The sequence below is a fragment of the Colius striatus genome, chromosome 5 (assembly GCF_028858725.1).
Source record: "Colius striatus isolate bColStr4 chromosome 5, bColStr4.1.hap1, whole genome shotgun sequence".
Taxonomy (NCBI): Eukaryota; Metazoa; Chordata; class Aves; order Coliiformes; family Coliidae; genus Colius; species Colius striatus.
The window spans coordinates 4,954,919-4,967,222 of record NC_084763.1 but is presented as its reverse complement, the minus strand read 5'-3'; the positions used below and the strand labels follow the sequence as shown (position 1 = coordinate 4,967,222).

The following is a 12,304-nucleotide window of genomic DNA, read 5'->3' as shown; positions in this document are numbered from 1 at the left end:
GTCTTAGCAAAGCTTTTGGTACTTTGCAGTATGACATCCACATAAGCTAACAAGAAAGAAAACAGAGACTAGTTGGTCTCTAGAACGAAATTTAGCCCCACAAGAACAACCCACAGTTTGCTGAAAAGGCAATGGGATATTTTGAAGAGTATCCTAAGTCTCTTTGGCAAATCTAACTAAGCCCAAAGCTTTATTGACAGCACACATGGCAAATGAGGAGCAGTTGAAGTGAACGTGATCAGGATTCTAAATGCTCTTAATTAACAAGGAACACGGTCCAATAGCAACAAGGAATTAAGAGATACCACTTTTTAATTCTTTCTTGCATAGGAAATGGCAAAAAGTACAAAAAGAGGAAGAAGACATATGGAAGTGGTATTAGGAGGAAAAGGGTCTGCAGGTTCCACTGAAAAGTATCATCTGATTATGAATCACCAATATGACACTGCAATAAGAGATAAAGCTCTTTCTGGGAGGAATTAACAGGCATGTTGATGTAGCAACTCATTCACTGAAAAACATAGCACTTTGCACTAATTAAAGGTAACTAGATATTACCTCTGTAACAGTTAAATGCATTCTAGCTGTAATGTAACTACACCTTGTAACCTGTTAGTGAAGAAAATATCATCAGAGTTTTAATGAACTTCTAGAAACAAGTCTAAAGGTCTAAATGTGCTTAATGGTGTCTAAGGTGACACCAAAAGGTTTTCTCCAACTCCCTTAATTTGAGATGAAAGAAGGCAGAAAAATTCTTCTAGAAATGGTTTTAATGTATGTCTCATGCTTCCCTATAAGGCCAGGAAAAAGCAGATTTTAGTGGAGAAGAATGGAAGAAAGTGAAGGAAAAAAACGTGTGAGATGCTTTCACAGAAAATGAATCATGATATAAATGTATTTTAAACTCTGGTCTAAATACTGTTACTAATACACTTTAATGCTCTAATATACTTTGTGCAGTTAGCAATGGGCTCAAGTGAAATCATTTTACTTTGTTATTATTGCCAAGTATAATTGCTATATAGCATTGTACAGATTTATAATCTGTTTGTTAATACTGTACTAGTGCTTTAGCTACACAATAATGCATTTGTAAAGGAATGGCACATACCTTTTTCAAAACTGAAATGCCACATTTCTTCTGCATTTGAGTAATAGCATTTACAATTACATACATACAATTTCTAAGCCTTACCCTATAACCTTCCTTTTCTTTAAGCCACAGGTTTTCCCTCCTATTCCAGAGAGATGTCAACAGGCACGCCACACACACAAACTTTAGGCACATTAATAAACAGGATCATGCTCTCTGTAATACCAGGGTGGTGGGTTTTTCTTAACAGTGTAAAATTAAATAGTATTAATTGTATCAATTTCATAAATAACATGCACTTTATACATGCTAATTAAATCACACATGTATGAGTCCTAAAAAAAGAGTAAATTGTGCTTGTTTTTTTAATTAATAGACATTCTAAACAGCAGCACTTTCTTAAGAAAGAGTTTCTACAAGTGTACAGTTTCCTGCTCACTAGACAACAAATACAGTAAAAGAAAGAAAGTGCTCAGCATCCTTTCCCTGAGCCCGTATGAGAACTGCCCATTCTCCGAGGAATCTTCTCCACTGATCTGGAAATCCTGTAAAGTATTTAGCTCCATCTAGTGGTTAATGGTTTATCTCCTCCATGCCAGCACACCCAAAACAAACCACTTTCAGTCCTTTCCAGATAGTCCTTTTTGATAGTAGCCGTTTCTAGCTGGCAGACCCTTGTGTGACCAGATGCCTTTGCGTGCTACTGCTGAGATGGGGAGTGGATCTCTTAGGTATGTCTCCATCATCTTCTGGGATGTCACATCAACCAAAACATCAATTTTCAACCTGCTATTTGGAACATTTAGGCCTTGATACATTAGGCTTTAATGTAAGATCACATTTTTCCATCACCCATTTTCTCCTATTCTGTTACTGCTTAAGATGTTTCCAGGTTCAGATGGTCATACACATATACTGACTTCACCCAGATGAGCTCCTGACTGATTAGCTGAATGAAAATGAAGCTGCAGAGAACAGGAAGGAGAGCAGGTCTAGCTTGCTTTGACCACAAGGTGTTCAGGACGATAATCCTGTAATAAAAGGATCCTATTTCCCTTGAAGTGGAAAGCCTCACTGGGAGTGCCTTGGAAAGAACAAAGAAGGTTCCTATATTTCAAATTACATCAAGACCTTTCCCCGTTTCATGGGGAAAAAAAAACAGCAAAATCACAGACTTCAGACATGACCCCAGGGCTAGGAGTTCAACTACCACATTCTGCCTGGTTTGGCAATGCTGCTGCCCATTCCAGAACAACTTCACCTCAGTCCCTTGCCAATAGCTCTACTGATCCAGGAAAGAGTTGGCAGTAAAAGAGACAACAAAACCACAAGTATCTAGAGCAATTTCCATTTTTATCAGAACCACACAAAATTGCAGCAGAATTGTTTGGAGCAATGTGAAAAGTTTCCTGTAGTGATGCAGCATTGTATGAATTTCATAAATATTCTAAACCTTCTAAAATGGAAACACTCTAAATTCACATCTTCTAAATTGAGACACTCCTGGTGAGATAGCTTTAAATATTACTTCAATCTTTGCCAATAATTTCCATTCAGGGCAATACAACCTAGGCTGGATTAAAAGGTTATTGTCACCTCTCACCTTGTCTGCCTTTTGAGCAGAGATTACAATACCCTTGGCAGAGGTCATAAAACTGTTTCATAGTTGTTAAATTTGGTTCACAGTCCAGTAATTTATTTTAGGGTCATATTTGCACCCTGGGTTGTGAAGCAAGAGGCGTTTCCTATCAGCAGGGAAACAGATTGTTAACCTGCCCAGTTGTCCCAGTCCATGCTGTGAGAGGTCATCCTGTGCCACCCTTCACTTCTCCAGAGCTTTCTCACTTGTTACTTAAAAATTAATACACCAAGCAACAATTCTACTTCTCATACATCCCCTCAGGACTACAAATCACTTTGAAAGCCCACAGCTACTTACGTCTGAATAGCATCAAGTCCTGCCATCTTCATCTTCAACAAGCGATCCTTCCAGTAATACTGGGGCACCCGTGAGTAGTGAATGCTGCCCGAGATGTAACGGAAGGGCCTCCCATCCTTGACAAAGCAGTTGCAGTCATAATCAATCCCAAAACTTCTCTGGGGTATATTCTATGGAAAAGGGGAAAAAACCCAAACCACAATATAAACTTTTTCTGCCATGGAAGACATGGAGAACAGTCTAAACATCTGTAGGTTGTCCACAACAGAGGTACAAGGGTGTTAAAATAACTAATGGTGAATGATGGTGAAACTGTTTACACAGCTCCACCCTCAAGGGACAGGGCAGACACCTCTAGCAGAGAAATAAGACTTTCTTAAAACAAAACCAATGAAAACAAGGTATTAATTATTGAAGTCATCATTGAACCGGTTACCATTTACAAGGCCTGCTTTTAAAGCTGTGACAGTCACCCATAAATCACCTGACACAGCACTCTTATGGGAGCAAGGAGCGGGAGGAAACTTCCAGAGTACTTGCTCTGATTCACTTAATTTATTGCCTATTGCAAACACCTTTCCCTTCATGATCAATTACTCCACATTCTTTTTATTGTTCATGCATGACTCTACCCATTGCGTCACAGTTCTGCTTGGCTCTATCAATATTGTATACTCATGGCTGTGAACACAGAGCAGGCTCAAATTCCCTGCATGTCCCTAGAAGACAGAGTAGTGGGTCTGCTAATTTGGGAAGTAGATTCAGCAAACTAATTGCACAACGTTTAGGATGCCAGTTCACTCACACCACATCATACTAATGCCCAGCTGAAAATTCAGACCCTGACTTGGCAATGGTATAATGTTGCATCTCACGTGCTCAGGATATACATAGAAAAGGGAAGGTCTAAAGAACATATCTTTTCTTAAATCAAGACAGAACTTGTTTTGCAACCTTTATGGTCTTTCACCATTTTATAATGTGCATGTCCCTCAATACAGGAAAAGAGTCACAGCTTCAGCACATGAAACTATTAAGAGTGGCCAGAATCTCCCATTCTCCAGATTTACAAAACAAGGGTTTTTCTCCTTATTTGGAAAGCAAACAAATGTGGATACAAATCCTCAATGAACACCTCCACCTGTGACGATTTCAAGCATCTCTTAGACAATTCAAACATAGAACACCCCTTTCTCTACCTCAAAGCTTAAGCATCAAAACTGAGAACCACAAACCACTCATTTTCTGCTGCTTCTCCCCAAAAAAACCCACTCTTAGTATTCTCTCTCTGCCCTTGCAGTGATCCTTTTCATCACATCCTCATCTCTTTAGCCTCTGCTTCTTCCCCCTGGGAGGCATTAGGCAAATGTAACAGCAGCATTACCTTTCTCACTTTCCACCATGCCTCACTTCATGGTGTGAGTGTAAGATTTCCCAAAACTACTCACATTTGTTGTCAGTAGCTTTTGGTTGATAAACAGAATTAGTGTGTTAAAACTATTCAGCATGACCTGCTATGATAAATATTGGTACAAAATAAAGGGACGTTAGAGGACTTTTTTTTGATAAGCAAATAAAGGTTTATTTAATCCCAACATTGAATGCATTTGTTATATCACAATTTACATCTTTTGAAATCCACTCTATACTGATTATATAATAAATACAACATTCACCAACTGATGACACTATTCCATGCCGGTATTATTGTGACAGCAATTAATTCCCCCCACACAATGAACTGGCCTTTTATAGGAAGAAATAGATCTATATTCATTTTATTAAGTTCTCCAGATTAAATATCTTCACACACACACACAAATGATTTACAAAAATATCCCAAAAATTACAAAATAAGCAGCATAGCAATTTTTTTTCCACCTGGAATACTGAACACAAGTCTGCATCATACACATTCAAGTATAACTGGAAAAAAAAACATAGAAAAAGCCTTGAAAGACAATTAGGGATTGCTGTCTTAGAATTTAGAAAAGGTTAGTTCCTTCTACCATTAAAAAGAAAGCTGATACAGGACATTTTCCACTCATAGTTGGAAAAAAACAAACCCAAAAAGGCAAAACGTGAAAAGGCTTCAAAGTGCTTTGGCACAGAAAGAAAACATCTTAACTGGTAACTAATCATCAAGCAAACAAGCTTTCAGAGGGAGAGACTTGAAAATGCAAAAGAACTAAATTAGGAGGACTCAAACTTATGAAATTATAATAGGACCACTCCTTAAAGGATGTGTATCTGCTGCTGAAAGGATACACAAAAGATCTTCCAAGAGGGGGCATGTACAAAGTAATGAAGTCATCCATGGGACAGAGGGACCACTTCAGCTAAGTTTCTGCACACAGTGGGACAGAATGAGAAGACTAATAAAAATAGCTGGGAAAAAAAAAAAAAGGAAAGTAGCAACTCACTGGGAAAATAATGTCATTTAAAACCACTCCCACAAAAGCCTCCTGATGGGGAAATTTGATTAAGAATTAGTCATCTTAACATAGTAATAACCTTCAGTATAACCAGTTAAGCCTTCCTAGACCACTGGCCTAGAAGGAATACTCTGCACTACTAAACCCAGAACACAGGTTTTTAACTGAAGGCATTTTTATAAGTAAACAGAGAATTAGAGGCTATCAAGATTCTCTCTACCTAAGACCATTTGACACTACACCATGGATCAGAAAAAAAACCTCATGAGGATCCCATGAGGGCAGTGGGAAATGTTTGATATACATGGAAACTTTAGGATACTCAAGCATTAAGAAACGTTTGAAAAAGGATAGCTGCTGCTGCTAAACAGAAATTATCTAGTCTGGGAAGCAGAGAGCCCAGCTGGTCAGGTGTTCAGTTTCCAGGCTAAAAAAAGGACTGACTTCTGAACTCTCCAATCTTCCAGTGCACGTGACACATTTACAGTATCTCTCAGTATTCCTCTTGACTGAAAACCAAAGACATTTGTGCAGAGGAACGGGATACAAAAGCAGCTTAGCAGTTAGAAACTCTGCTGGAGGTGGTGCTGAAGGGAGTGGAACTTCAAAACTTCACTGGCTACGTGGGTCTGACTGAGAGGAACCTAAGTACTGGTGGGAAGAAAGGCAGAGGCTAAGGAAACCCTGTGGCTACAGCTGCAGCAGCAGGATTCCCAGCCTTTTACTGTTTGTGGCACTGCACACTCCAACAGTAAGGTGGGAGCGGAGAGGAAGATGTACACAAGTCTCATCAGTCTGGACAATAAATGCACTTTAATTTACATCCTGGCTTTCTTACATGAACACAAAGATAAGGAAGCAAAAACGTTTTTATTAGTATTTCTTAATACCTCAAATTTCCCAAAATGATATTGTGTTAAGACCTTCTAGGAAAGACAGAGAGGAAATTCTCCATCCCTCATCATCCTGTAGCAGTTACTCTGCTCTGTGCCTATCAGACAACCAGGACATTGATATGCAAATGCTGTTCAGGAAAGCCACCTAGTGCAGAGTTTGATCTTCTTAAAAAAGGACACCATTTACTTGAAATATTAAAACCTTAGAAGTTCAAGCTTAACTTATTTGCATTGTTTTCAAAGAGCATCTCCTTACTCTTGTGAGAGAAAAAAAAAAAACAGACAGGAAAATAAGCATAAACAAAAAAATAGAGAATCAAGAGAAAAGAGACTGAGTATTTCAGCTTTGGATCTTGTGCTTTACGTTAGGAGGTATTGCATATGCCCAGAGAGCAACAGAAGTTACATTACTTATGACTTTTCTTTCTCATTTGCTTTTATTAGAGCAGTTTTCAGTAAGAAATTACTAGATGCCCAGTTATTCTATGTAAAATGCCTGCAGAAAGAGGGATACTTTAATCCTTTGATATCAATCTATAAGGCTTTTTAACTGGAAAGAAATGAACTCGGGGAGCTGATGCCTGGCAACTTACTGTACTGGTAAGCAGCACAGACTAGAAGCTCCAGTGCATGCTGCATGCAGCTAGCAGGGTGAAGATACCCAGCCTCAATAAAAATACCCAAACTATTCCCTTTCTATAACATTTCTAGCATAAGGCTTCTTGAGTTTACACATTCAGACACTTTGCAGTCCCTTCTGCAAAACGTGCATGAGTGATTTCACTGCAAGGGATCAGAGCTTTATCTGTCTGAGATAAGGCAGCTGCCTGATGGATAATAAACAGTGGAACACGAAGGAGCTGCAGGACACATATTACTAAACATGCACAGGACACACACTAGCTCTATGACATCAGTGTTGTCTTTAAATGCAGAACCTCAGTAATAATGAGCTCAAAGAACCGATTTCTTCAGTATCTTAACATGCTCCACATTTGCTCCACAGGCCAAAGATATTGTTAGTGTTTTCTGCTCAAATTTAACAGAGCCATCTGAAATCAAGTCCAAATCATCTTTTCTGGCTTCCCTGAAAAACAGATTTGCTTTCAGAGCAGAACAGCGAATATACTGACCAAAAAGGATGGCAGAAGTCTGTTAACTGGAAAACTCCTCAAGGAGAACGTAGAATGATCTCTGTTATTTCAGCTCTGCTACCCAGCCTCATGGGTATTCCAAAGTACATCGTCCCTGGGCTAACATAGACAAAGGTGTTCTGCCCAACTTTGTACAAGCCAACAAAGAATGGATTCAGCAAATAAGCTCCAGCGTTCAGGGGGAAGATCTGCCCTCCGTGAGTATGGCCAGAGAGAATTAAATTGATGTCTGGCCTCTCCTGAAGGGCCCACTTAGCAGCAACGGGCTGATGAGCTAACAGCACTATTGCATGCTCACTGCTACAATCTCTGAGAGCTTTTTTTAAATCCATGCCATGCCCTGAGTAGCGCAATACATCTGCTTCAATATCATCAACACCAGCCAGGCAGAACCAGTCATCAGTGCTCTTTGGTGAGACTATCTTCACATTCTCATTATGGAGTGGCTGAATATTAAAAGATTTTAACAGCTCAAACCAGTTGCTAACATCTGATGTGTAGTACTCGTGGTTTCCTGTGACAAAGTAAGTCCCCAAAGGGGAGTTAAGTTCTCCAAGAGGCTCCACAGCAGGTCGTATGATGTCTACCTCAGAGTCAGTAAGGTCCCCAACAATCACAGTGATATCTGGTTTTAAAGCCTTAACCATTCTCACAATCATGGCAAGCTTGGTCTTCCCAACTGTGGGCCCCAGGTGGATATCTGAAAGCAACACCACTTTCAGATTATTCATTGTTGAGGGCAGTTTGTGAACTGGAACCTCCACTGAGTTCACCATAGGAGGCTGGGAAGCATTTAACAACCCGACAACAGTCAGCACAATTGTCAGCATGACTGCCAAAACTGGTTTCATCGCCATTCTGTTCTTGTTGCCAGTGCCTGCCTTAGCACTTCTCCCAGCCAATAACTTGTAAGCCTGCTCTACCGAGCCTAGAGTGAAGAGGAAGAAGATAAGAATGATATAAGCCCCAAGGCAAGTGTAGGCAGCTAAAGAAAAGAAATAAGGCTCTTCTGCCACGAGAAATAGCAACGTAAAGAAGCTTGAATGAGCCAAAGCTAGAAACATGAACACAGCTATTTTCCACGGCATGAAACAGAAGGAGCTGGCAGCTGAAGACCTGGAGAACGTGGTCACTGTGCTTTTCCAAACATGAAGAGATCCTATCAACATGAGTGCATTAGCAAACAGTGCCATCTGCAGCCTTAGAAGCCATCGCCGCATCCTGAGATCGAGCTTTTCTGCCACATAACTCCGCGACAGCATCGTGGAGAAGAAAACCACTCCTGCAGCCACTGCAGCCTTTGCTTCAAGGGGCAGTTGCTTGAAGGAGATCATCTTTGCTTCCTGACCGCTCCTTTCTGTCTGCAGAGTCTCCAGTAGGCAATAATGGGGTTATGAAGGGATGCCTTGGATCAACGAAGCCTGCAACCAGGAACCAGTATCAGCCGTTTTAACATATGACATACATTCCCTTTTTTCCCAGACTGCCACAAAGGAGTGTTACTCTGCACATACCACCCAAGACAGTGGGTCACACAGAAACACTGTTATAAAACCAGATTAAGTCCAACAACCAAAAACACTGGATTCTGGCAATGCCCATCCAGGCTCCCTGCCTTCTTCCCCCAGTGACTCCTCCTCCCCCCCATTTTTTCTTGTATACACTCTTTCTTCATTAAGACTTCCTTATAACAGATGGCAATAGATCACAACCATGATGCAATGAGTGCTGAAAACCATTATTATAGTATTTGCAAACAATCATTATGCTATTTGTAAACCCTGTTATCTATTGTGGGACTAAGCTGCTTCCGCTGTTAGCACATGTGTTTTCTGTTCTTCCCGAGCAGCTGGCTCCATCTCAAAACCAGGTGTCACCCTACAGCACTCTTATGAATGCAAGAGGTTCTGCTAACACATGCAACAGCAGCAGTGAAATGTCCACTGGAAGAGCTATCAGATGCAACCATGACCCCAGAAACTGCAGGTGATGTATTGGCAGGTATCCTTTCCTCTCCTTGTGAATAAGACTTCACCCAAGCCCTCAAAAATCAGCAGGACCAGTGAAATTTACACTGTGTTTTGCTACTCGCTTCCTGGTCACTTTCCCTATGCCTACAGCTCACAAAGACTCAACACCTATTTCAGCATATCCTAGTCAAGCAGGTTGCAATTAAGTTGAAACAGAGTTAAAACGCCACACACTGGGCTCCTTTAGAAGCAGAGGGAGTACTTCAGTCTGTTACAATTCTGCTCCCAAATGGAAAATAAGTAAGCAAGAATCAGTTATGTTTGAATCACACCGGAATTCTTTGCTTGGCTGCCCTTTGCTCAGAGTTCATAGTGTTTTTACTAGTGGCCAGCTTGCACATTTCTATTCAAAAGTAATCTCCTCTTCTAAGACAGATGAAAAAAAAAAAAGTTTGGATAGTCTTTCATAACATACAACAGGGACCAAGCCTGAGATAAACTACCTTATTTAAAGCCATGCAGTGGCACATACTTCCAAAACACTTCCCATCTCTCAAGTCCATACTTAGAGTAAAAGCAAGCAAACATTACAGCCAAAAATATCTCAGAACTAGGGCACAAAAGCAGCCCTGTGGGGCTCTGCAGTGAGCTTGAGCCCAGGAGCCTACAAACCTTTGCCGGGTTGCTCCTCTGCAGCATACATTTTCCCAAGCTAATTTAAAAGACCACTAGCACCTCTGTGATGATAGGATCCTGATATATTGTGAGGACTAGGCTGAGTTTTAAAAAGCCCCCTTCCCTCATTGCTTAGTCAGAGAGGTGTGGGTTGACAGAAAAATCGTGCTCAGCAGCCTCAGTTCCTCAAGCCTCCTCAGCTGTTATAAAATTATTAGCAAAAAACGATGCTATTTTATACACATGCCTCTACAGAAAATAAACAAAGCAAGGAAGATAAGAGCACAAGAAATGCCCTACTGACTGGAGTCCACAGTTCTTCTAGATACTAGGCCACATTCTGTCTGGACAACAGCAATAAGAAATGCAGTTTAAAGAAATACCATGACCTTGGCCGTTGCCTGTGGCCCGCTGCTCTCATACTTCCCCAGCTGACAAAGCTGTTACGTTAGGGGATGTGAGAAGGCAAATACCTGCCTAGTCATTTTTGGATATTGTTTATGGACCTGATGTATTTTAACTCAGCTGATCTTTTTTTTAGAATCTGTTAAATATTGTCTGCTTTCACAGCCTCCTGTAGCAGCAAATCCTGATGGTCACTATTTTTGTATGTAGTTTCTCTGCTTTAATGTAACCTATTAAACAAGTGTCCCTCTTCTAATACCACAAAATTTTGCGAGTATTGGTTCTATTCCTTGTACCCACTCACCTTCAGACTTTTGCCTCAGACATAAGCCTCAAAGACCATACTTAGACTCATCCACTCCTCCCTTGCATCACTCAATTAGCAACATAAAGGTAACACTGACATTCTGCTTCAAATTCAATGCAAAAACAACAAGACACAGCTCCCACGGGAACTGTGAAGATGAAAGACTTGCCCAGGCCCCTGGCTAGGCAGTGATATGGTGTGCCACTGCACGAAGCAGCAACTAGAATGGATGCTGAACCCAGGCAGAACAGGAAAAACTCCTCTCCGGCACCGCAGGAGGAGCACGTTTTCCCATGGGCTCTGCTAATGGAATGTCGGTAGCCGGTAACTGCGACTCGGTTCACCCCCGAGGTGCTTAATGAGGTGCTTGTAATAGGTGATCTCTCGGAGCAGCGTCCAAAAGGCGGGGGCGGTACCGCCGGCAGCACCGTGCCGGGCCGAGGTGCAGCCGGACAGCCGCCCCGGCGGTCTCCTCGCGAAGGCGGCCGCCTGGCTCACGGGCCGGGGTGCGGGGACGGGCAGCGGCAGCCCTGCCTCACCGCACGGCTGCGAGGGTGAGGGCCCAGCACGGCGGCCGTGGGCCTGCTCTGGAGAACGAGCCGCCTCCCGCGCCGCACCTGCCCCAGCGGCTCCCCCTCGGCCCAGCACCCGCGGCGCCAGGGGTAACACCGCCCACGAACTGCAAATCGCTAATCAATTAAAAACGGACCACTGTTAATCGCTTTCCTCCGGGGCCCCCCGCGCCCCTGACTGCTCGGGGCCGCCCCCAACGGCCCCGGGGCCGCCTCAGCGCAGCCTCCCCGGCGCCGCCGCGGAGCGGGAGCCTTTAGGGAAGCGGGAGGCGAGGGGACTCACCGCCGCCCGGAGGATGGCCGCCAAGCCGGCCAGCGGGAGCAGGAGCCGCAGCATGACGGAGGGCAGCCGGCAGGCAGGAGGAAGCAGCGGCGGAGAATGCGCTTCCCCAGCCCCCGTCTCCTGACCCGGCTTCCTGCACAGCCCCGCCTCGCCAAGGCCCGCCCCGCTCCTGCCCGGGAAACCGCCGGGCGCGGGGCGGGTACGGCCGCTTCCCGCCGCCACCCGTCAGTGCCTGCCCGCCACCTCCTGCCCTCGCCCCACGCTGCCCCCCACGATACCACACGCTCCAGCCGGCCGTAGTCCGAGGGCAAAATAAGAGGCGGCGAATGGCCCTACAGTCATTGCCACCCCTTGTAGGGCAAGCGAGGAAGGGAGGGGGGGAAAAAAAAAGAGCAACATGGAAAGGTGCAGATGCAAAAGGAGTGTCTCCACCCTGACAGTAACCGGGCCTGCCGCTCAGCTTCCAACTGCTGACACCTTAAAAACAGCGTTGCTCCACATTCTCCCACGCCCTGGCCCCGCTGCCCCCATCACCGACTTGCCCCCACGGCCGCGCACACCCTCCCCGGGGCGGA

General features: G+C 43.4%; 2 protein-coding genes across 2 annotated transcripts in view; both read right to left on the bottom strand.

The window, feature by feature from the left end:
* The window catches only part of GLB1 (galactosidase beta 1), a 37,484-nt gene extending 25,635 nt beyond the window's left edge, over positions 1 to 11,849 (bottom strand). The window contains exons 1-2 of the mRNA XM_061996949.1: positions 11,730 to 11,849; positions 3,033 to 3,202 (exon numbers count right to left, since the gene is read on the bottom strand). Coding sequence (XP_061852933.1) covers positions 3,033 to 3,202; positions 11,730 to 11,783 — 224 coding nt within the window. The 5' untranslated portion in view covers positions 11,784 to 11,849. The remainder of the gene's footprint in view (positions 1 to 3,032; positions 3,203 to 11,729) is intronic.
* TMPPE (transmembrane protein with metallophosphoesterase domain) lies at positions 4,624 to 11,817 on the bottom strand. Its single transcript, XM_061996950.1, has 2 exons — positions 11,730 to 11,817; positions 4,624 to 8,938 (listed from the first exon to the last, which is right to left on the bottom strand). Exon 2 carries the CDS (start codon positions 8,849 to 8,851, stop codon positions 7,535 to 7,537), a length of 1,317 nt encoding a protein of 438 aa, XP_061852934.1. The 5' UTR covers positions 8,852 to 8,938; positions 11,730 to 11,817; the 3' UTR covers positions 4,624 to 7,534.
* Positions 11,850 to 12,304: the final 455 nt, after the last annotated feature.